At 38.8% G+C, this 24,291-nt stretch overlaps 1 protein-coding gene across 1 annotated transcript; it reads left to right on the top strand.

Annotated features, from left to right (window-relative positions):
- Positions 1 to 674: 674 nt before the first annotated feature.
- On the top strand, positions 675 to 23,679 carry LOC140229304 (long-chain-fatty-acid--CoA ligase 6-like). The gene is made up of 19 exons (XM_072309578.1): positions 675 to 802; positions 1,482 to 1,599; positions 2,181 to 2,248; positions 3,454 to 3,555; positions 4,466 to 4,565; positions 5,675 to 5,847; positions 6,512 to 6,544; positions 7,722 to 7,847; positions 9,081 to 9,155; positions 9,925 to 10,059; positions 11,423 to 11,508; positions 12,840 to 12,891; positions 14,476 to 14,571; positions 17,711 to 17,872; positions 19,039 to 19,155; positions 19,871 to 20,014; positions 20,864 to 20,965; positions 21,758 to 21,829; positions 22,921 to 23,679. The coding sequence occupies exons 1-19, from the start codon at positions 710 to 712 to the stop codon at positions 23,056 to 23,058; spliced, it is 1,992 nt and encodes a 663-aa protein (XP_072165679.1). The 5' UTR covers positions 675 to 709; the 3' UTR covers positions 23,059 to 23,679.
- Positions 23,680 to 24,291: the final 612 nt, after the last annotated feature.

Below are 24,291 nucleotides of genomic sequence, written 5' to 3'. Positions count from 1 at the left end.
TAATTGTACTCTCAAGTATTCATCATGGTGAAAGAGACACGGCATTTCTTGTTAACTGCGTAAATCTCATTTAACAGCACATATTTGTGTGGAAAATGTTTACCTGGTAAAACCCACTCTAAATTGAAAAAATTGGATATAATAGCACGGAGTTCTTTCTTGGCCTTGACAAGAATTCGACAATAAATGATACTCCTAGCTGGCAAATTCATAGTTTAATTAGGGTATTTATTCTTTTTTCATCTTTATGGAAAATACACAAACATCGCATTCCACTGTCACATCGCATTTTACTGTTAACGTATTGTGTCGGTGCAAATTGCTCTGTTAAATTCAATACATGCACCTTCTCTGCCAATCGTGTACAAATGTATGTGTATATTTTAACATGACTGATATACATTGTACTAATACCACGTTAGAAGTCAAACATTCCGACAAACTTTGCATAGATAAAAAGAACGACCATATTTATTGTGGTTTATGACTTTTTGAGGAATGACCAAATTTCTGTATAAAGTAAACAATTCCATGTGTGTGTCTTTGGACATCCTCTTCAGGTGGCGAAAACCTTCATCATACCGAGTAGTCGCCGGTTGAGTGTGACCAAATAACGACACATCTTGCAGGCTCTCGTATACAGACGGGACCATTCCGTTCGGGAGGAGGATCATAGCATTAAGGGGGAGAGGTCGGCCCATCAGCAATCATGACTGAAACGGTGTGGCAGGAACACATCAACCATCTCAACCGGCTCAACGTTCCGAGAATCGAGAGGAACCGGCAGTCCGTACCGAAAGAGGTTTGAAACACTCATTAATTTTGGATTCGACTGTCTGGTTGCATCAATACCTGGCTAGTCACTGGACTATAGTTGCCACTGTTACTACACCGATGATCTCCCTTGATTCGATCAAAACATTTGAAAAGCTCGACAAATCAAAATGAAGTCAAAAGTTTTACAAAAACGTTTGCATGCCCTGTACACTGATGTGCACGGGTTCCAATGCCTCTTCTAAGATGAATGAGAAATCGATTGATGTTATGTCACAGAAGATTATGCAACTTTGATGTTACGTTGGAAATCTCTTCGCGAGAATATATCAGACATAAAAGAACTCCTAAATATCACTGGGCAGTTAATTCCATTTACTTTATTGATAAGAGCTAAAGATATGGAATGAAGCATATCACATGTCAAGGATCACGCTGACAGGACAGATTTAGGCTTCTCATCGACTTATTTTGATGCAAAGATAAAGAAATATTGCTCTGTCCCTTTGATGGGCAGTGGCGCAACAAAAAGATGACCCCCAAACAAAATTTTTACCCTCTCTCTCTAATCTTTAACATTATGACATCCTACTGCCATAATTTTATAGAACTTCTCACAAAATTTGAGACTTTACTACTTATATCTGAAATATATCTGGAATATTCATATATATTTACTTATCTATATTTCTGTGTTTTTATCATAGGGAACAAAGGAATATGTTCGCATTAATCCGATAGCAGCCAAGCTTGGGACAGATATCGATTTCTTCGGCGACGTTCACACACTCAACGACATATTCCAACGAGGATTGCGACTGTCAAGTAAGCTTGTCCAATCAACACACAGACAGACAGACAGACAGACAGACAGACAGACAGACACAGACTGTATGTGTGTGTGTGTGTGTCAGGTGGAGATAGAAGGAGAAGGAGAGATACTTCGACATAATTAAATTACTTGATTTCGACTGAGGCACAGACATGACAGGATACAAGCCTACTGTCAAAAAGAACACAATGCCATTTTGGCTCAGCTGTTTCCTCAATACAAAGAAGATTTATGGTAAATGTAGAGTTATCGATGGCACGTAGAAACGAAAACATAGTAGACTATATCATAAAAGTATAAACAATATCATAACAACCTTGTAAATGTATATTTATGGTCTAAATATGTAAACAAGACGTCTACCTCCTACTAGTGGATCATGCTTTGCAAATGCTCAACGCAGGTCGGTACCTGCCCCTTGTTGCAGGGATGGAACCCCGAATCAGTGGGGCTATTGTATCGTAGATTGAATTGAAAACTAACATTTTGTTCTCGCCATACAGAAAGAATTTTTGAAGTTTGTTTAATCACGTAATGTATGCATCTTTTCCTCCCTACTACATATCTTCTGTAGATAATGGACCCTGTTACGGCTGGCGTCCGAAGCCAGACGCACCCTACCGATGGGTAACATACCAACACGTGAGCTCACATTACTTTGTATTCCACGCCCACACTTGAACCCCTATTTTGTTTGGTTTTTTTTTTTTTTAGTATATAATGTGCCGCCTTCACAATTTAACTTCATCTCAATGATAATTACTTAAATCAATGCTATAGACAGGAAACTGTTCAGCCGCAACTAATAGATATAGATGATATCTCTTTGCAAGCGTTAATTAAAAAGGAGGTTGGGTGAGGCAGAATGAGCGCATAGGCAGATTTTATTGTCGCAATTCATAAATCCTGTAGCTTAAGTGCGCAAAGATGACAGTCTTATAATTCCATAAATGTATGAATATATATTTATCTATATATTCTCCCTTGCCGGTACATTAGTCAGCAACATCTCTGAAGTTGCAAATTAACCCGATTTATCCCAAGCCGATAGGCAGGCTGTAGATATGACATGGATCAAAAGGGAAATGATGGTAAATATAGTAATACAATGATTTTGATCATAAAAATTATAATATTTTAGATGTATAAACTGTATTTCTAGTTCAGTTAATGTCGGCTCGGTACCCGAACTTTGATCTTCATAATATGCAGTCACTTCAGATCCATCCCAGAAGGAGAGAGAAAAGAATCCGGAAACAAATCACAAAATCAAATCAGTTTAAAGTCAACACCACCTTATACGTGTTGCTAGCGGTGTTTGTTCAGCAGATTTAATCCTCTGAAGAAGCATTTGCAAATCGATCTGCTTAAAAACATTTGTGGACTGGTTAAGAAATATACTTACGAATTAACTATATGTGTATTGCATGTAGGTAGTAAAGAGAGTTCTTTACTTTTGTGCTGATGAGTTATTACAACAAAGTTCACCTCATGTATGTTATAGAGGGAGAAGGTTAAAAATGTTACTTCAGTGCTGCAAGCCCGCAAAGGTAGAATACCTCTGAAAAAATTGAAATTTTATTGCAGTTTCGTGTGAGAAACGGCAAGAAGTTTCAGGAGAATCATACGTAAAATCCTAAGTTGTCACATAACCTCGACCAAACGTGTCGACTGTGTTATCAATGAGCTGAAAAGTACCAGTTGAACTGGATCACTTTACATTGTATGCCACCTTCTTCCACTGTCCCAAACTTATATCCTCAATTTCAATTATAAGAAATGTATACACAGATATGTTTATCATATAATTCTTTGATTATGTATAGCAAATGTTGATCTACTTGCAGGTGTACGAAAGAGCGGCAAACTTTGGATCCGGTTTGATTCTTGACGGAGTCACTCCAGGCCAAGACACACTCATTGGATTGTACTCACAAAATCGAATCGGGGTAAGTAGCCACGAAGGAAACATAATACATTTAATAACCAAGAATCTAGTGATGTATGAGGGAGTCATCTTCCGTGAATGAAAACTAGAGAAAGCAGCTGAACAACTTTAATTCAGTCATTGTCATTGCCTTTGAGTTGTAGTAGTTGTAGGTGTAGGAGAAACACCAAAACTAGATGTTGCTTCATATATTATATCTTTCCCAGTGTGACCTAATCTTTACTTCTCTCTTGTTGCATACAAGGATATCCGTTTATCCGTTTCAAAAAAAAAAAACAATCTTTAAAAAACTTACATTATTGTTGTTGATTTTTGTTTTATTTGTACACGATGAAATTTTAAAGAAAAGGTGTAATCAATCAAAGGCTGCCATTGCTCGATATGTTAACATTGCGTTATGGCGTCTCGGAGATGCCGACACACTGATCTCCCTCCCTTGGATGCCCTCTTAGTACTAACCCTATTAAGCTGGGAAATTCGACACCTTTGTGTACTGTATACTGTCAAGATCTAACAGAGCATTTTGACACGTTATGGACGATTGATAGGCCCTCATGTTCCTCAATGTGAAAGTAGATTTTTTTTTCTAGCTTTGTTTTGTGATGTACGAGTTTATTTTACATTTATCTCGCATAATACGGAGAAGTAGGTTTTAAATACAGAGCGTGTATGATTCTGGAGGCTATATAAGACTCTTAATTGTGTTATACTCTCGATATGTGGGTCAAGTTCGATCACGTTTTACAAAAAAAAAACAAACAAATAAACAAACAAACAAACAAACAAACAACAGTTAGTATAGCGGAGTGTATCCATCTATAACACGGTGAACACTTTGCTCTGTTGTGATAACTCTTCATAGACATTTTAATCAGTTTTTCTTCTCTTTCCCATCTATCTTTCCCTGACAGTGGAGTATTACGGAGCAGGCTTGTAATCGCTTCTCGTTCGTCCTCGTACCCCTCTATGACACCTTGGGTCCCGATGCCTGCAAGTTTATCATCAACCAGGGTAAGATGGCTGTTGCCACATCGATGCTTAAAGGCATAATTTACCATTTGCAGAATAAACAAAACCAAGCATTTGTGCTTCGAAATAGCTCTAATATGTGAGTTGAGAATAAAAACAACCAATGTAAAAAAATGAACTAGTATAATTGATGTTAAGTGTTCTTAAATATACAAAGTGAGAACAATAGTTATAATAAAAATGTTTCCAGACTAAACCATCTACAGTTATGGTTTAATGAGAAAAATAGTGATATCTCCATTTATTTTAGACTTTATTACAAAAATCTTTTATGGTAGGATGTTTTGTGATACCACTGACCTACATAATTATTGATATGCATCAAAAGTGATATCTTGAAAATTGTGTATATCACTGCTCTCAAAGGTAAACAGGACCTTTAATATTCAGTCAGCGCTGTACTTGTGAAGTAAGTCGAAACCAAAGAGGTTATGTATCGAAAAGATTTAACCTCTTTGGTAGAAACAGTCCACGCATTACATTGTGGGATCAGATCGCGTAAAATATAGGCATCCCAATTTTTATTATGGCCGATACAAACGGTCGATCTCATGGATTACATGAGAGTACTTGATCACGTAGGGAGGAAGTGGAAAGGGAAAGGGGCTAGAGGGAATGTTTGTATGATAACCCATCATGCACTGCGAGCTCTAGATAGTTGTGTTCACTCCTCTTATTGGATATACTCTGATATCAACGGTGTAGGCAGCGAATTCCCAACAGAACAAGAAAACAACATACGCAGTAGAGAGAAAGATGGAGGGAGAAGAGGATGGGCGGGAGAGAGATTTATATTATGTCTGTAATACAAACATGTTTGTTAATGTTCAGTCAACATTTATCACACTCAAGTAACACATTTTTTAAAATTTCGAAAGATGTTTACAGTATGGTCATGAGGCAAAACACCTTAAAACTTCCAAATGAGGGCACCAAAAACAGACACAGATACACACTCACACATACTTTCCTCCGAGACATATAACACTACTAAGAAAGAGATGCTAATCGGTGTTGTCCGTGTCATCGAAAAGATGCTTCCAGGACTTCCTGTCTAACATTCTTGTTTTTAACGAACAATTCGTATGCAGCTGACATCAATACGACCGTCTGCGATACCGAAAAGCGCGCCAAACTTCTCCTCGATCAGTCAGCCGACATGCCCGGCCTGAAGCGGATCGTTGTCATGGGAACCATCTCCGAAGAGCTGATGGCTGAGGCAATTGGGAAGAACGTGAAACTTATGCAGTACAGAGAAGTCGAGGTAATACTCCTCTGCCTCGTGATCCTTTCTCACCCGACGTCAAGGCAGACGAAGACGATGACGATGATGTCTAAGTTTGTGAAATGATTTTGTTGTAATCTTTTGAAACAAACCTGAGTAACGGAAATGACGGACTTTACAAGATGATATGAGGAGTTTGAAGTTCATCAAAAGAATGTATATATCATTGTGAGTAAATGAACATATCACGGAAATGGGTAGGTGATAAAAACGCCCCCAGTTAGCATACGTGTCCCAAATACAAATTTCTTGTCAGACTCCATAAAGCCCTACCGGAGGGGCGTGATACGATATATCAAACGGTTTGTTCCATATAACTACGGTTTTGTCAACGACAAACAAAGACATATTTGTATTGTTTTTATTACGTCTATTGATGACATTTTCATATATTTGCCAAGAAAACATCACTTTGTTAATCTTCATGTTGCACTCACTTGATGGCAGAAATGCAATGTTGAAACATTCAAATTACAGGAAATGGAAATTCAGAAGACAGTATAATATCAGTGTGATTTCATTGACATCACAGCTACATATCTGTGTCTGTTAGTTAGTAAATACCTACACATACTCAAAGGAGTGATTTTAGAAGGCAAGTTGTTCACGCAAAATCTTCCGTGAAATTCTTATTTCTTTGCAGAAAATGGGATCCCAGGATCGGCAACCCGATGTGGTAAGTAAAAGCCCGTGAGTATTTATTGTCTTCAACAAATTAGAAGTAGGAAAGAACAGCCGATAGAATTGGACCATCAAATATAAAAAAAAAAAAAAAAACTGTTTAAATTGTATAATGCGTTTATGATCAATACCATTAAACCCGAGTCTGGACTGAGCAATGTTGTGTGTAATCATACCGTCCCCTCTAGTAAGAGGCTAAACACTTCGTCCCTCGGATAGGACATAAAATGGAGGTCCAGTGTGTGAGAGAGTCACATCTCATGTACATAAAAGATCCCACTTCATTCATTCATCGCAAAGAGCAGGGTGTTAAAGTAAAGTGGTCCCGCCTCGCAAAGAGCAGGGTCTTAGTGGTCCCGCCTCACATCCAACTGGACCCCATTGAAGACCAGCTTAGCATAGCTGAATATGGGCTCTCCAGCCATCGTCTCAGATGGATCAGTGTGGATAGGGAACAAACAAACAAAACAAACCATTGACTATTTCGACTGTGAGAACACTTGGATCTTTAATGAATGTTAAATTGACAGGTGACCCTTGCAAATTGGCAAGCACAACAAAGCCCTCTCGTATTATTTGAATTCAAATTATGATACTCTACGGATGATAAACCCATGTGTCAAGATAGAGTGCTTTACTATGGTAATAATTATGACTTAACAATTTCCGATTTTTTGCTAAGAACAAACAAATAATAGGACTATAAGTGCATTTTGGCATCGAAGGAACAAAAACGAATATAATGTTCGCGATTAAGAGAGAAAGAGAGAGAGAGAGAAAAAGATAGAACACGGGGAGGGAAGGTATTTCTTGGTATGTCCCCCAAAGCATACATCACAGGATAAAAATGTGGAAGGTATACAATATCTGCCCCCTCCTATTGAACCGTTGATAGAATTAACTTGTGCTATGTTTCGTTTTTGTTTTGTTTTTGTTTTTTGGAAAGAAAAAAAAAATCATGTAAAAAGAAAAGTCGTAATAGGCAAAATAAAAGAATGTACCCCGAAAAGTAAAATAAATCGTATGAGCTATGTACTGGTACCACCAGGCGGAAATATCGCCGAAACAGTAATGCAAACTCATATATCTTCCTTCAAACTTCCTCATCACGATCTTGCCTTTGTTTCTTTGTGCTCCCCACCACCACTCCACTTCCCCATCACATTCCCCAGCTGCCGAAGAAGGACGACCTTTGCACTGTGTGCTACACCAGCGGAACGACCGGAAACCCCAAAGGCGCCATGTTGACCCACTGGAACGTCACCGCCAATGTTGGCGGGCTTCTCACCATGCTTCACGTTAGTACTTCGTTTAACTTACGACTTGTGCGTGAAATGTACCTGTATGAGATGGTTCTAGGGCAATTATCCCCTTGACAACTACCCCAGACCCTTCCCCCGACCCTATCCACTCATAATCCTGAACCTAATCCTAACCATAACCCAAACTGTAACCCTAAACCTAAACCTAACCCTAACCCTAATCTTTACTCTAATCTTATCACCAACCAGTATTTAGCCGGGAAGTAATTATCCTCGGGAATAATTGCCTTGATACGGAATGCGATGAAATGCTTTATACCGTGTACTCCCGTTATAACGATAATGATTTTCTTTCGTGATTTTCTTTCGTTAAATCGAAATTTCAATATAACCAATCAGTATAACTTATAAAGATATACTGATTAAATAATAAGTTTTGGACATACATTTTGATTTCGTTGTAATGAAAATGTTGTTATAACCATGTTCGTTATAACGGGAGTGCACTGTATCTATTTATGTCACACCTTATCATACAACATCATCGAAAGCAAGCTTTCTCAACTTTCATTACGATATCGTTATCATTATAACACTTGTAACCAAAGGAATATTAACTGGCTTTGACGTTAGGATTTTATGGCTGTACTCCCATGAAGAGGTTTCGTTTCTATAGACCCAGTGAGACCAGGGCCCCATTTCATTAAAAAAAAAAAAAAAAAAAAAAAAAAAAAAAAAAAAAAAAAAAAAATTGACACGATAGCAACTCTTGCTGGAATGGCAATTGTCATAGTAACGAAAAGAATCCACCTTCCTGATTGGCTGTTGCTATTGGAAGTTGTCATTCCAGCAGGAGTTGCTATCAACATCTTTTACGAAATGGAGCCCTGGTGAGTAGAGCTGTATGTCGCCCCGTTGTACGCTTATGGACAAACAAGAACAGTATAATGCACATCGTACTGTGAGAGTTGAAACGAAGACGTTTCATCATATTATGGTATAATCTTCGTATATCATATACTATATACGATATATCATTATGTATGATATATAATATATAATATATTGTATGTTATATATTATATATTATATATTCTATATTCTATATTCTATATTATATGTTATTATATATAATTGTTTTGATCTTGTTTTGGCCTACCTTGCAGTGTGAAAATGTGATAGCTTAGTATAAAAGAGACAAAGGGTGCTAACTTGCTGGTTAATCCATTTTCACATACCTCTTCTTGTTATCTTTGCTACTTCTTCTAGCGTGATGCACCGATCCAGAGCCAGACGCATTTCTCTTACCTCCCATTGGCCCATATTTATGAGAGATATGCTCAGGTACGTATGTGTTTGAGAAGCCCATACGTCTCTGTCTTTTTACGATAGCCATCAAATTGCATGATAGTAAATATGTATTGCCAGCTGCCATTATTTGACATAAGTTTACTAATCTTGTTTCTCTTTTTAAGGACTTTTCAAATTTCATATTTTCTCATAAAGGAAAGACCAAGTCCATATCAGGGATTTTTATTCACGCATGGTTTTGCCACATCACACAAAGAAGGAAAAAATATTAATGGACATTGGTCAAACCTTTTCACCAGTTTCTGCACTATGTATTAGCATGGAATACCTCAAAGGTTCAGCGTATGATGTTGCTCATCTTGAGCGAGCACTAAATGTGTCAGAGTACGCGTGAATTACTGTAAACTCAATATCACTTGTGATCTTACATTTTACATCAAGTATTATTCTTTTTACATGTTATACCAATTTCCTTTGTGTGACTCCAACATAATAAAGCGTAAATTGTTTTTGCCATTCTACCATTTTGTCAACAACATAGCAAAATAATTGCCCGTAACTTATTGAAGTAGCAACGTAGGTTGTATATAAGATTGCTATCAAATACGATAGGCTATACTGTACAGATGGAATACGTCGAAATGACGCCGAGGGCTGAAGACTTTAGAATACGTGTAATCTCGAATTACTTCGTGCTGAGTTATTAAAGTGCGCCATCTATTGATTAATTAGGCCCCCTTTTAAGATCATGAATGATTCTGTAAGGTCTAACTGCCTGTTCTGTTCCCTTTTTTCCCGCCAGGCCCTTGTTCTTGCTCACGGTGGTCGCATCGGCTATTCGCAAGGTGACATCAAGCTAATATCAGACGACATAAAGGCACTCAGACCCTCCATCATGCCCCTCGTACCCCGAGTCATGAACAGGATGCACGACAGGGTGAGCCCTTGCACACACACACACACACACACACACACTCACACACACACACACACACACACACACACACACAAAAATGGTAACAGTAATTAAGTGCAGACGAGATGGCGAGCTATCAAAACTAACAACCAATAAGCTTATAGGACGAAAAGACGAGGGGACGAGTTGCCGGCACTCAACCAGTCAGCTTGTATTGAACGAACAAAAGAGTAGACGGATTGATAGTCTTGCCATCTTCTCCTCTCGTCGCCCGTCACAGACACTTGCCCATCTCTCCAATTAGTACCCTCGTCCTCTTGTCTTGTGTAGTCGACATGACGAGATTCCTTAACATGCTGTCTCGTCGTCTGCTTGTACTGAACAAGACAACTCCAAACTCTCCCTTTGATTATGTAGTACCGACCAAGTCGACTTGCCGAATTCAAGCATCGCTAAGTCTTTTCGTCTGCATTTTAGAAGCTCCCTTGAGTCACTTATTTATTATTGCTTCATCATCATCATGTCGAATAAAGTCTCCCGTTTTGAATTATAAATTTGATTTATGTAAATATCTGATGCTCTGCGTGGCCGCTGATGAAGCAATGAATCAACGCTTGTAAGCAAGCAACCGTTGGATGGACGGATTGGAATCCCCTCGAAAGGGCTAGGCAATGTATAGATAAAGTGCCTTGCTGTACGTAGCGGGGATTCCTATGAGACTGACACCTACCAGTCACGCAGCCCATGAGTTCGACATTGAAAAGAGCTCCATGAGTTATACAGCCCACGAGTTCGACATTGAAAAGAGCTCCATGAGTTATACAGCCAACGAGTTCGACACGAGGCAAATAAGGCCGACAAGTTCGACACTAGGTAAAAACAGCCTAAGAGTTCGACAGTACAAATTAATGTGTCGTGTCGGTCTCTTGGGCCTTGTTTGCTTAGTGTCGAACTCATGAGCTGTCTGACTCGTGGGCTGTATAACTCATGGGTTGTATGACTCATGGCCTGTATGACTCGTGGGATGTATAACTCGTGGGTGTCGAACTCGTGACGTGCACCCGTTGTAGCCAGGGGACTCGAACCACTGACCTCGTAATTAACCATCGAATCACAATAGCTTCTTCTCCACTGCTAACCAGTGCGAATTTTTCTCATAAAAATATGTTGCTCCCTCGATTTACAAATCGTTTATTTGTGAGTACCATGATATCATGCTTGTTCATCTTAAATATTGTGGACACTCATAATTACTGTAAACGGTTTCTATCATGACTCTAGAAGAAGAAGTAGAACAACAACAAAAATACCTAGCGGACAATTCTATGTAACTGTCATATATGATGCACCCGTTTCCCTCTAAACTTTCAACTTTTCCTTTCAGATTCTACTTCGAGTGAGCGAAAAGGGAAAACTGAAATCCAAAGTTTTCCACTACGCCTACAAGAAGAAATTGGCCTTGCTCATGAGGTGACATAAGATTTTTCAGGAATTTTTATATTTACCTGTCAATTTCCTAATACATCAACTTTGCATAATACAGTTGTATATATCTTTTTCAATTTCAATTTCAAGTAAAATTTATTTCAAATAGCACATTTCTGTTGATACAAGTTCAATGGGAAAATGCAATGTATACAACAACAGATGTATACCGATTTCATGTATAATTTACCGATTTCATGCTGTAGATCAATATCGATTCATCGTATTTCATTTCTTTTTTGTTCGTGTTTTAATTGTACTGAAGCTATAGCCGTTCTGTTTAATCATATTGTAGCAAACAAATCAACTCTCATTTTGAATCAGATATGAGTTTTCAGGACTATCAAATGTCACTTGACTTTGGTATTGTAACCATTTTCTTCATAAAAACCCCCCAGAAATGTTATAGCTGGCAAACTGATCAAGAGACGTAATTAGGATGAAGACGATCTGACTTTGTAAATCATATAACCGTCAAATTGCGTCATCAGCTGCATATATGCCAATTTTTAGCTTTGTAATGCAATCAATTTCATGCCCCGGGGGATTAATATCAATATCTTGCCTATGAAAAAACAACAAAACAAAACAAAACAAAGCAAAAATAAAACAAAAACGAAACAAAAAACTATGCTGGTTGAAAGTCCATTGGATGCACAAACGAGAGAACGAGGATACTTGTTAAATCACTTCATGAATCTATTCTTCAGTGTTTTTCGGTCTCTTTCATATATTTTTGAAGAGCACTTTCAAATGTTTCAACTCGATGATACGTTTTGGCAGGAATGGAATGGCAAACGCTCTATAAGCTCAAGTGATTCCAGATAATCTAAAAATAAACCCATTGGTTACGGAATTCGGATGCTGTACATGCACAACGGTTGTGACTATGAATACAGCAGACAACGGATTGATTTAAATTTTTAAAGAAGTCTTTCTTTGCGTGGTCAGAGAGTATTTTGATATTGTTGCCTCGAGCCCCCTTCGCGAAGTTGATATGAAGATTCATATAATTGTTGTCACTGGATCAAAGTCCAGTTACAGAAAGAAGAGGGAAAGAAGAAGAAGGAGGAGGAGGAGAAGGAGAAGAAGAAGAAGAAAACTATTGTACAGTGAAATCGCCTGCTTCAAATACATTGAGATTGCAATGGACTCAGTATTTTTCCTTTCTTTTTTTTTTCTTTTACATGTTTCCCCTAGGATCATGCCAAAATGATTATTCCCCCTTTTAAAGTGGAAAGTGGTAAATATATATGACAAAGCATGATGTCTTGAATGTTGACTGTTCCACAATTCTCCATCTTATTCATTACCAGGGGCAACACTCGAAATGACACGAAGTGGGACAAGGTCTTCCGACCTGTGCGGGTAAGTTGCCGCGTTGGCATGGTATGAGTTTCCGCTCCTTACATCCTGATGATGCGATACTGATGTTGTCTTGAGGAGAGGGGGTGCGATTCAATATCATATGTTGTACCAGTACAAAGCAAGTCACTAGATGTTGCTGTTGATTCTCAAGTCTTGCCATTAACGTCAGTGCATTAAAGAAGTGTGTACGTATCAGAGTAGGAATGTTGTTAAATCAAAATGAGCAAAACAATAGGATTGTTGAAGGGTTAATAGCGGGGCAGATATGTGAAAAAGATGCTCACATCCGGCGGAAAGTACGAAATTTTGCATATAGGGGTATTTTGGGGCGCTGATTTCAAAGATTGCGGGATCCAAGAGATCTGACCACGGGGTCGGCCGCCATTTTGAATTCCAATATGGCCGCCATCAAAGATCCCTATCTTCAGCTCTGAATGGCATAAGCCATTGAAATTTGATACATAAATGTATGGTGATATGATGACTTCAATAACAGACGTGATATGTCTGACAAGCTGCAAGGCAGCCAATTTGAATTTTCCTACATAGTTACCATGTTGGAGTGTTGAAAATCTCTATCTTGGGTTTGCAAATTAGGCTACCTGATTGAGCGCGCGTTTGTAACTGATTGAGTGCGCGCTGCTGTATTTACATTGTGACGTCAGTGAAAGGTGCATTATGCTTCATTTTTGCTGCACTTTTTGGCATGCCCGTGAATGTAATAGTCGTGATGTTTGTCTTCGCAGCCATATTGGAATTCAAAATAGCTGGCAGTGCGTTTGTCAGACACATCACATTAGTCCGCCATTTCTTAACTCAGTATGTTAAAATACTTGTTTGCACCTAATTTCAGCGTCACTCACACGTAGAAGTCGAGGCGGCCATATTGGAATTCAAAATTGCGGCCATTCGATGTTTGTCAGACACTTCAAATTAATCTGTCATCAAATTCAATATGTCAAAACGCTCTTGTGTACCAAATTTTGGTGCCACAGGTCATTCAGAACTGAAGATAGGGATCTTTAAATTTGTTTTGTGATGGCGGCCATATTGCAATTCAAAGTGGCGGCCGACCCCGTGGTCAGATCTCTTGGATGCGGCAATTTTTGAAATCAGCGCCCCAAAATACCCCTGTATGCAAATTTTCATACTTTCCGCCGAATGTTAGCATCTCGACCAATTTTTGCTACATATCTGCCCCACTATAAGTATTCGTGGAGTTGGGACAATATTAGGGAACAACGTATGAGGCAGTGGTAGCAATGTGTTAGTGCGGCAATTGTAACAACACGGAATAGTAGGAAGTCGGTGGATCATACATCCATGATCCATACACAAAATTTGATTTGTAACCACCACTATCGATCTTCGTGGTTTTTTTTTCCTTATTTTTACTTAAACTATCCTTATTTTTGGAACTGATGTTAATGCACACAATCCACTTACGTCGGCAAAAATGATTTCATTACATAGGTCGGGCAAATTTCAAACAATCTCGTTGTATGACGTGACGCTGAATGTATGTTATGCGTGGCATTGTGGCTTACTGAATGTATCCGTGTGCTCTCTTTATGTTATTTTTAGGAGATGTTCGGCGGGAACATAAGCTTTTTGACGACCGGATCCGCACCAACTACCGAGGAAGTCAAGAACTTCTTCCGGGTCGTTCTAGGGGCTACGGTAAGGTTTTACTGCGTCTTGTGTTGCTTTTCATGATTATATGTAATCATCTCACAAAACATTACCGTAATCAATTCACCGGTACTATCTGACACACACCTCTGTACGTTTTGTTCGAGCTCCACAGAAACAATTGTACATCTGTTTTGGGAATGTGACGCTACCCAAAGGTTTATTGCTCAAATACAATAAATTATGTTACAGAATAAAATTCAAATTACTAAAAGTTCCTTTATACTTGGTTCGACAGAAAATCCAAAATGTTACAATGTAGTTTATTTGTACGCAAAATACTTCATATTTTCTGTAAGAAATAAAAAGAAATCGTTGCATTTTAGCCAATTTTGTCAATTTTTAAAGCAAGCAAAGAAAGTAGACGAATATATGTCTGAGAAAACTAAAGGTTTTGTATCTAATATTAATTGGAATCGCATTTACATTATTTAATTGTTTCGCAGTTGCCTGTCAAATTTCGATCATTTGTCTTTATGTACTGTATGTGACATTTATTTTGTACCTGGATGTTTATATGAATAAAATTTCTTTGTGAAAAAAAAATCACCGGTACTTGAAACTCATTAGTAGATCCATGCAGCTAAGATCCAGCTAAGGCACGCGACTGGTTATCATTCATGACTCTCTGCCCCGAAAAGGGATATACGCACATAGAGGGTTGAAGAATTGGTCCACTGGGTAATCGAGCTTGAGTCTGCCTGAACCACCATGAAGTCTACATGGCGAGCGGTGAAGGCGTTGGCGTTCCATGTCAGAGACCCGGTTTCGATTCCCGGCGGAGACTAATTTTTCAACTCGTGCTCTTTTTCCAGAAAAGGATGAACAGTAGAAGGAATAATAATTCCAAGCTACGCATCATCTTCTCCTACTTTGTATCTCATAAGTATATATATATATATATATATATATATATATATATATATATATACTTAAATGTATATGTATATCTAGATAGATATAGATATACATATAAGTATTGAGAAAGAAACAAATTATTCATGGGGGTACTGTGGTCGAAAGCTGTGGCTCTGTAATTAAGCAATAAGAATGGCATTTTTTGTGCATAGTGCGATATTTTGCCACTGCAGAAGAGAAAATCGTTGATTTAGGGGAAGTGCTATTATCTAATGGGGAAGACGGTATACTCGGCGACCCGGGGTATTAGGCCTACCGAAGGCAGATACAAACGCTCCGGCACTGGGGTGAAAAACGATCGCGCGGTGGCTTTCATTAGAATTGTTTGGCCTATTTTCTGAGGCCAGTCTGTGCAAATTAACACAGGAGTGACGTTAGAATAAATGGGGAACAACAGGCGCAGCGTTTGAGATGCGGCGTCTGGAAATTGCGACGAATGTATCCTCCCTAACCGAAAGTCGATGATACGATTTCACTAATTTCCCAAAGACACAAATCATTTGCGTAAATGGGTCGTGTCAGAAGGAAACAGCGTCATTCGCCCCCACCGTCTCTCTTTGTCTTTCCCTCTTGCTCTCACACTTGTTTTTATCTTTATTTTTGGGGATAAAATCCGATTGTCACTGGATATTCTGGCATCCTTTTGTCAAAGTTTTGTTGTTGTTGCTTTTTCACTTCGATGGTTATTTTTTTTATAGTACAACCACTAGTGTGTGTCACATAATGTAAGCTTGAGAGTGATGAGGTTGCTTGTTCATCAAGTTTCTGTCGTCTGGACTGCCCGTGGTTTTTGTTTGTTTGTTTGTTCTGTTGTGTTTGTGTTTTCAGAGCTCACCTGAGCCAAAGTCTCAAGTAAGCTATTTTGATCATTCATCGTAAGTCGTGCGTCTTGCTTAAACTTTTTACATCTTCAGCTTCTCCTTGAACACCCCATAACGGATTTTCATCAAACTTGGCGGGTAGCATCCCTCGGGTGATAGGATCTCAATTGGTTCAAATGGGCACGATGCCCCCCCCCCCATCCCCCTCCAAATTATGGAATCTTTACAAATCTTCCCTAGAACCAGACGTAATAGAGATTAGTTACACTGGTGAGTTAGTATTGGTTACTTTAACTTCACGTTTGTTCGTGGTGGATCTTGGGATGTCCCCTCGGGGCCGGGATCAAAATCGGGTCCGATTTACACATTTTTAGCTTCTTGAAAACCCATGACGGATTTTCACCAAACTATATAGACAGCTAGCATCCCTATAGAGTGACAGGATTTTAACTTGTTTAAGTGTTCAGTATGAACCCCCCCCCCCCCCCACCCAAAAGCCCCCAAATTAAAGAATCTGTAAAAAACCTTCTTTTGAACCAGAAGGGATAGAGGACGTATATTCATGACTGTAGTTTGAAGTTTCTTGAATTTCGTTGAAATTTTCATCTTCTTGAAAATACATGGTCAAATTTTCACCAAATTTGGTAGGAATTTTTTCTAGGAGGTAAAATAGACGCCATGTCCCACGTCGGGGACCTCAGTGGACTCAGAACCTCAAAATTAGAGAATCTTTAAAAAGAATTGTCTTCTTTAAAATAAGAAATTATACTATTACTAATTACAATGCGCGTTAGTGAAAGAACGGTCTTTTTTTTTTTTTAATGTGAGATCCACGGATGGACTCCCCACCCCCCCCCCCGGGACCGGGACAAATTGGAGGCCAGTTTTTACATTTTGATCTTATTCTGAAAACGCATGGTCAAAGTTTCTACAAATATGGCAAGTATTATTGTCAGTGTGATGGAATACACCATGCCCTCCTCGAGATCCCAAACCTCCCCACTTTTACTACATGCTCTTCTTGGGTAATATAAGACTGCAAGGTTGTGTTGATGGTAAACTTGCGATACTCGGGAGAGCGCGTGACCCTCGGGTTCTTTGTTTTGTTTTGTTGTTTTGTTTTATCAAATTACACAATTTGTGAAATATTTGTATCACCCCGTCTGGCACTATTCTATTTCATCATCCCACACAGTCGTGTGCAAAACAAACAAAGAACTAAAACAAAACAAATTTTTAGACTTCAATCGTGAATTCGATGACTCCTTCCAATCTTAACGCCATATTCTTGATGTACATGTATGCTGTGAGATTGTGACATTCATCGAGCGATGTTGGCTTTCTTTATATTCCCTTCTTAACACGGACCGTCTTGACCAAACATGAAGCTCCTGGAGGGTTATGGCCAAACCGAAACAACAGCAGTGGTTACCCTGGGCTTACCGGGAGATCTCTCGCCTGGACACGTTGGGTCCGTCATTCCCTCCGTGGAGATGAAGCTTGTGGACGTTCCAGACATGAACTACTTTGCGAAGGACGGAAAAGGGGAGGTAAGAAGCCACTTTCCCTCCCTCTTTCCATCTCTCTCTCTCTCTCTCTCTCTCTCTCTCTCTCGTAAGTAGTAGAAGTAGTAGTAGTAGTAGTAGTAGTAGTAGTAGTAGTGATAGTAATAGTAGTATAGCAGTAGTAATATTAGGAAGTAGTAGAAGTAAATATCGTGTGGTAGTAGTGGTAGCAGTATACTGTGGTAATGGTAGTGGTAGTGGTTGTTGTAGTAGTAGTTGTGGTAGAAGTAGAAGAAGTAGCAGTGGCAGTTGTAGTAGTAGTAGTAGTAGTAGTAGTGATAGTAGTTGCAGTAGTAGTAGTAGTGGTGAAAGTAGTAGAAGTAAATAGACCTATAGTGTGTAGTGGTAATAGTACAGTGGTAGTAATAGTGGTAGTAGTAGTATTAGTGATAGTGGTAGTGGTAATGGTAGTGGTAGTGGTAGTGGTAGTAGTAGTGGTATTGGTAGTGGTAGTGGTAGTAGAAGTAATAGAAGTGGTAGTTTTAGTAGTAAATAAAATGTGACGTTTGTACCTGTATTAAAAAAAAAAGATACGCCTGTCTTCCAACCATCACATCAATTACTAAGACATCTTCCAGTATAACACTTCCTCATATCACGACCACTGCTTCCCTCGTATGCCTACTGCCAAGATCACCACTTGATACTTCTTCTGCAAACACATGGGATAACTTCCACTCTCAAGACAACCACTTGGCGCTTTCACTAATCTTGCATGGTCGATATTCACTCGGTCAGCTGCCGCTACTTCTCTTCTGAAAACTCTCCCCCATTCTAGTCGTACTCCTACCACTACAACTGCAATTTATTGCTGTCATCATTTCTTCCTCCGCTACCGTAAATATTTGAAGAGTTTTATTGGAAAATCAGCTAAGCGCCATTTTTAAACATTTCAAAGTAAGTTCACCATCAGATAGAACAAAATTAAACCTTTCCAGTAATATCTCACTTGTGACATAACAAGGAATATTCTAGAAGTTATGATTTATATCCTGTATTTTCTTATTATTTTCCTTGTTTTTAGCAGCTTTAATCACAACTTTATATTTCAACTTAACAAGAAAGGAGTTAGCTCGTTTCTACTACTCCCACTTATTCGCTACCAAAGTCGCGATCACGTTTCACAGTCACTACCTCTACTTGCTCCTCAGATCTGTAGCCGAGGTAGCACCATCTTCATCGGCTACCTCAAGGACGAGGCGAAGACGAAGGAGACCTTCGACGAGGACGGGTGGATGCATTCGGGTGACATCGGTCAGTGGCTTCCGGTAAGAATTTCTGTGGTCCAGACCCTGCAAGCCGGCAATTGAATGAGGCAGTCTCTTTTAAACCAAACCCATGGTGTAGTTATAATCCATAGATTAGAACAAGGGGGGAAATGAGGCGCCTACCTTTCATTTATGTGCATGTCAGCACGCGTTCATCATTGGCTGTCTGTGGATGCATTACGCGATGTGTCACGTCCACTTACGCACACTGAAGCATAATCCATAGGATAGTTGTTTTGTGGGGTTTTTTTAACTACCAGGGCCCCGTTTCATAAAAGATGTTAGGATGTCAACTCTTGCTGGAATGACAACTTCCCATAGCAACAGCCAATCAGGAAGCTGCATTCTTGTCGTTACCATGACATTTCCCATTCCAGCAAGAGTTGTTATCATTATCAACTTTTTATGAAATGGGGCCCAGGTGCCGATAAATATAACCAAAACTTTTAGTTTCCGCAATAGACTCTTCCGACACGAAGCTACAGAGAGCTTTTACTCTTGTTCATGTTGAAATTATTTAGATAGGCATGAGCCACAAGAATACACTTTTGTGTTGGTATGCTTGATTGCATTTGTGCTTTCGTTTGTATGTGTGCGTGTGTGTGTGTGTGTGTGAGAGAGAGAGTTCTTCGATTGATTGTACTTTTTACCACACACGGTCGCCCCTATAAGCGTAAATTACAATGCTTCTGTTTGAACCACCGTCGATCTCCAGAATGGCCAGTTGAAGATCATTGACCGGAAGAAGCACATCTTCAAGTTGCAGCAGGGCGAGTACGTGGCCCCGGAGAAGATCGAAACCATCTACCAGAAGAGCGAGATGGTGGCTCAAATTTTTGTCCACGGCGACAGCTTACAGGTAGGTGTCAACTTGTAACAAGGAATAGGGGAAACAGTATATACACATGATAATACTATAATTCATCTGCAGGGAGGAAACGAAAATTTCTTTTTTTTTATTTTTTTTTTTACAATTGCATAAACAAGGAGAGAAATAAAATACATCATATATAGCGCACAAAGTCAGTGCAAGTCCATTCACACCAAGGAAGAGGCATGATGTGCCGGTTCTTGTTAGATTACAGCGTGTATCTATTTTGACGGTCAATGCGTAATGTCTGCTCCCGCACTAAAGAAAAACGTGTCCCGGTCTTAACGATGAGTACGTGATGTCACAATAACACTATGCGGAGAAAGGACACCTCTATAGCAAGCCAAATGTACCATAAATCGAAAATCTAAGTTTATCGGTTGATAAACGGAGTTTTTCGATTTATGGGACATTTGGCTTGCCATACACACGTCTGTCCTGTCGATCAGAATGTATGCACAAACAAAGCAACAACAGAAACAAAACTTTGTGCCATATGTAGTTCTTGTATTTACTGTACATCCCACTATAATAACACCATCCTTCAATATTGTGTGTAATTGCATACTCATGGCATATAGGTGATCGTATAGTTAAGTATTTACAAGGTTTATTCATGGGACCATAATAAACTATGCAAGAACAAAGGCAAAATGGAAGTAAAAACGTGTGTAGATTTTACAACTCATTGGTTGGTCACATGAATCATACTCTTGCCAGGGGTAAAGATGAAATATAGGAGGTTATCGGATGTAGCAATATCTTTATGCTGACATTTAAACAGACAGAACCTTGATCTTTAGCGAAAAAAATAACATGTTGCTGTTTGTTTCACAGAGTTTCTGCGTGGCCATCGTTGTGCCTGACGAGGAGATGTTGCTGCGTCACGCCAAGGCAAAAGGCTTGCCACAAGACTTTGCGCAGCTCTGCAAGTCATCGGTACGTTTCAAGAAGCAAGACATAAATGATTTGTTGTTGTCGTTGTTGTTGATGATGATTGTTTTTCTCTTGTCAACTTCAAGATTATTTTCTCAGGAGGATTCATCAAGGAAGCTTGAGATTCGTGAAATGAAAAACTCGCTGCTGTTGAAAACACTTGAACAAAACGTTGTCCTTTACTTACTTTCCTATTGTGTGCGACCGAATATCAAAAGGATATTAAATATTGTTGTTGTTGTTTTTCAGAATTCTGATATCATGCGCGGAATAACAAAGCTAAGAATTGTTTATAATCACAAAAGATAGTATATCTAAGCTCAATTTCATAAGCCACATAACAGAGAGAATGTTAGGCTTTTTCCCGGATCGTGCAAGAATTCGGCTTTTGATGCACCTGAAATGAAGATGATGAAGTTTGACGTCTAAAACGTACTGCATTATATGAATGCAATTATTTTATTGTACTTCTGTTTATTGAATGTTTTAATAGTGAGAATAATATTCGATATGAATATCTCTCCCAAAATACATGGTTTCCAAGTAGACACAAGAAAGGGTTGTTGAATAGTGTCCAACTATGTGTCCGTTTGCAGCATTCTTTAACGTCATCCTGATGGACTGCTTGCAGTGGTTAAAAAATAAGAGAGCTATCAACAACAACAACAACAACAACAAAACCATGACATTTCATGGAGAGTGACGAAAAGAACAAAACTGAACCGGAAGATGGTATTCAGATTACGACCACTAATGTTTACGCCCTCTTTGTTTATCTACCCTTCTCACTCACAGGCAGTAAAGGAGATGATCCTTAATGACATTCAGCGAGTAGGAAAGACTTCCGGACTCAACTCCTTTGAGCAGGTACCGTATCAAGTACTCACTGCGCGTTCAGATGATAACCCTTTTGTCACATCAACCATTGTAACACATACGAGAGTATTTACTCCATTTTAATTCAACAAAGGACAAACTACAACTATTAAAGGGATGGTATAGTATTGGTGGAGATAAGGATGGGCTTTTATTTATTTATTTTTTGCGAGATACCAAGAAACCACTTATGGAAAAGTGCAGTGAAATACCATTTCAAGAGGAATTCAAAGTTTATTCGATGCATATCGGTTTTAGAAACCTCTTATGAACTGTGAAAAAGCATGTAATTCTAAGAGGAATTTGATGAAAATTGATTTTAGAATGGCCGAGACATCCAAAAACAAAGTAAAGCAATGTGATCGCAATAAAATGTGGGTCCCACCTTTTACTAGGATTTGCTCTGTTTTGGATATCTCAGCCATTTCAAACCAATTTTCCTCAAATTCTTCTTGGAATTACATGCTCTTTCATATTTCATAAGAGGTTTCTCATTATCTCCACAAAAATGTTAGAAACCTGAAGTTAGGTCTCAAACTGAATTATATGATCCCTTTAACGTTCATTACCTGCAGCAATATGCGTACATAATTCATCTTTTTTTCCAGCATCGAATATTAGACAGAGGTTCTCCTCATCAAATGTCTGTACCGTCGAAACTTGGTAGAGTGAGTTAATTTCAGACAGAGGACAATGCAAGGAGTTTAAACGTTTTTGCTCGAGTTTAATTTGCAGCATAAATCGTCATTTCACCGTCCATATGGAAGATGTGGATGCCTGCATAACGAGATATGTATACGCGAATATCTGTTATATCAATTAGATGTATGTATTTATAGTACAATATCACTTTTATCCTTTTAGTTTAGAGAATAACACCTCCCCCCCCCCAAAAAAAAAATAACTTCCATATGCTGAGGTGTAAACGCTATAGATATCATCAGTCCCCCTTCCCCACGAGTCTCTATGACGTGCGACACATGCTAAAGTTTAATGTTTGATTTGTCAGCTCGTAGAGAAAACCAAAAGAGTCACCAGAATAGACTAAATCATTGGTTCTTATTTACTCCTTTCGAATACAGGCCAAGGACATTTTCCTGTGCTCAGAGCTTTTCTCTCTCGAAAACGGTCTCCTTACTCCTACCATGAAATCGAAGCGTCCTGTGCTGAAGGAGTATTTCAAGGAGCAGATTGCAGCTATGTATAACATCAAGAAGTGAGCACCGGTCTCCTGACGATAAATCGCACGCACGCGCGCGCGCACACACACCCAAGTAAGGGCCTTCAGATATCAGAAAGGCCATTCGGTATCACAGGGACACTTCATGATACGCTTCGTGGCTTGATATTGTATTCTTAAATTTGTTACTTACATGTTTGATACATTCATATCTACTTATGATATATAAAGAAAAATTGAAATCCTTTTTGAAGTCGAAAGTCGTAAATAGAGATGATTCTTTATTAACAGACAAATAGCTACCTATCAGAACCACCATACATCCTTCATTGAAGCAATACATCCTAGAGCGCAAGGGTTCGCTTGCATGAAATTTATCAATTATCTCCATTGGATATCGACTTCTTTCCGCATGGATGGCCCACTTCTTTACTTTTTGCAGAAGGTTTCGATTTTAATGGTGAAACGGAAAGTAATCACACTCCATAATTTTCCTTCCCCGCGGCAGGAGAAGGTGTGAGATTTCGCTCTGTTTGCACACACAAGGTTGGTGACGTGCGAAGTGTAAGATTTCAGTCCGAAGTAAGTGGAGTTTGATTATTAGTAACTTAACAGTTGAGCAGTAGGTCAAATTCGTGTCTGTGTAATTGTCGGAGCTTGTTTTCCAGCCGCATAACGTTTCGAAGAAACACAACATGTCTGGTTGTTGTTGTTGTTGTTGTTGTTGTTGTTTTTGTTTTTGTTTTTGTTTTTGTAGTTGTTGTTGATGTTGTTACTTCCTCGTATGGCGTGAATGCTACCAGACGTATTCATCGAAGTGTCAGTCGGTGTTATTCACTATAACACGCAGCTCAAAGATTCGGTGGGAGGAGCCTAAATAAAGGATTGAAACGTTCAAGTACGGTGAAGTCAATTGTATTTTCGCGATGTTTTTTTTTTTTTTCAGCAATTTGAGCCCAAATTTGAGCTGTGTTCTCAGATTCGATCACAGTAGAAAAACCCGCGGACTGTATTCTTACACTCTAAAAAAAAAAATGAAATGGTAAATCAATATTCTATATTTTGTCACTCCTCCAGCCTTTGATTAAATGATTCATTTAACGCTCAAAATGACAAATTTAACACTCATAATTTTTGAACTATCATATCAGAAATTGTAAATCCAACATTTTAACTGACGAATTTAACATTTACAAAAAGGTTAGAAGAATGACAACTTTAAGAATGTTGCTTTGCCATTTTTTTTTAGAGTGCAGTGTATAGAAAATTAATG

The sequence above is a fragment of the Diadema setosum genome, chromosome 5 (genome assembly GCF_964275005.1).
Source record: "Diadema setosum chromosome 5, eeDiaSeto1, whole genome shotgun sequence".
NCBI lineage: Eukaryota > Metazoa > Echinodermata > Echinoidea > Diadematoida > Diadematidae > Diadema > Diadema setosum.
Note: the sequence above shows the minus strand (reverse complement) of the source record. Positions and strands in the feature narration are given on the sequence as shown.

What these genes read in the sequence shown, in the direction of transcription:
- LOC140229304 (XM_072309578.1), top strand. Translation starts at nt 710, where the DNA reads ATGACTGAAACGGTGTGGCAGGAACACATCAACCATCTCAACCGGCTC. An exon ending in GGCTTCTCACCATGCTTCAC is followed by an intron (nt 7,848 to 9,080) that starts GTTAGTACTTCG and finishes TACTTCTTCTAG; the next exon opens with CGTGATGCACCGATCCAGAG. An exon ending in AAATTGGCCTTGCTCATGAG is followed by an intron (nt 11,509 to 12,839) that starts GTGACATAAGAT and finishes ATTCATTACCAG; the next exon opens with GGGCAACACTCGAAATGACA.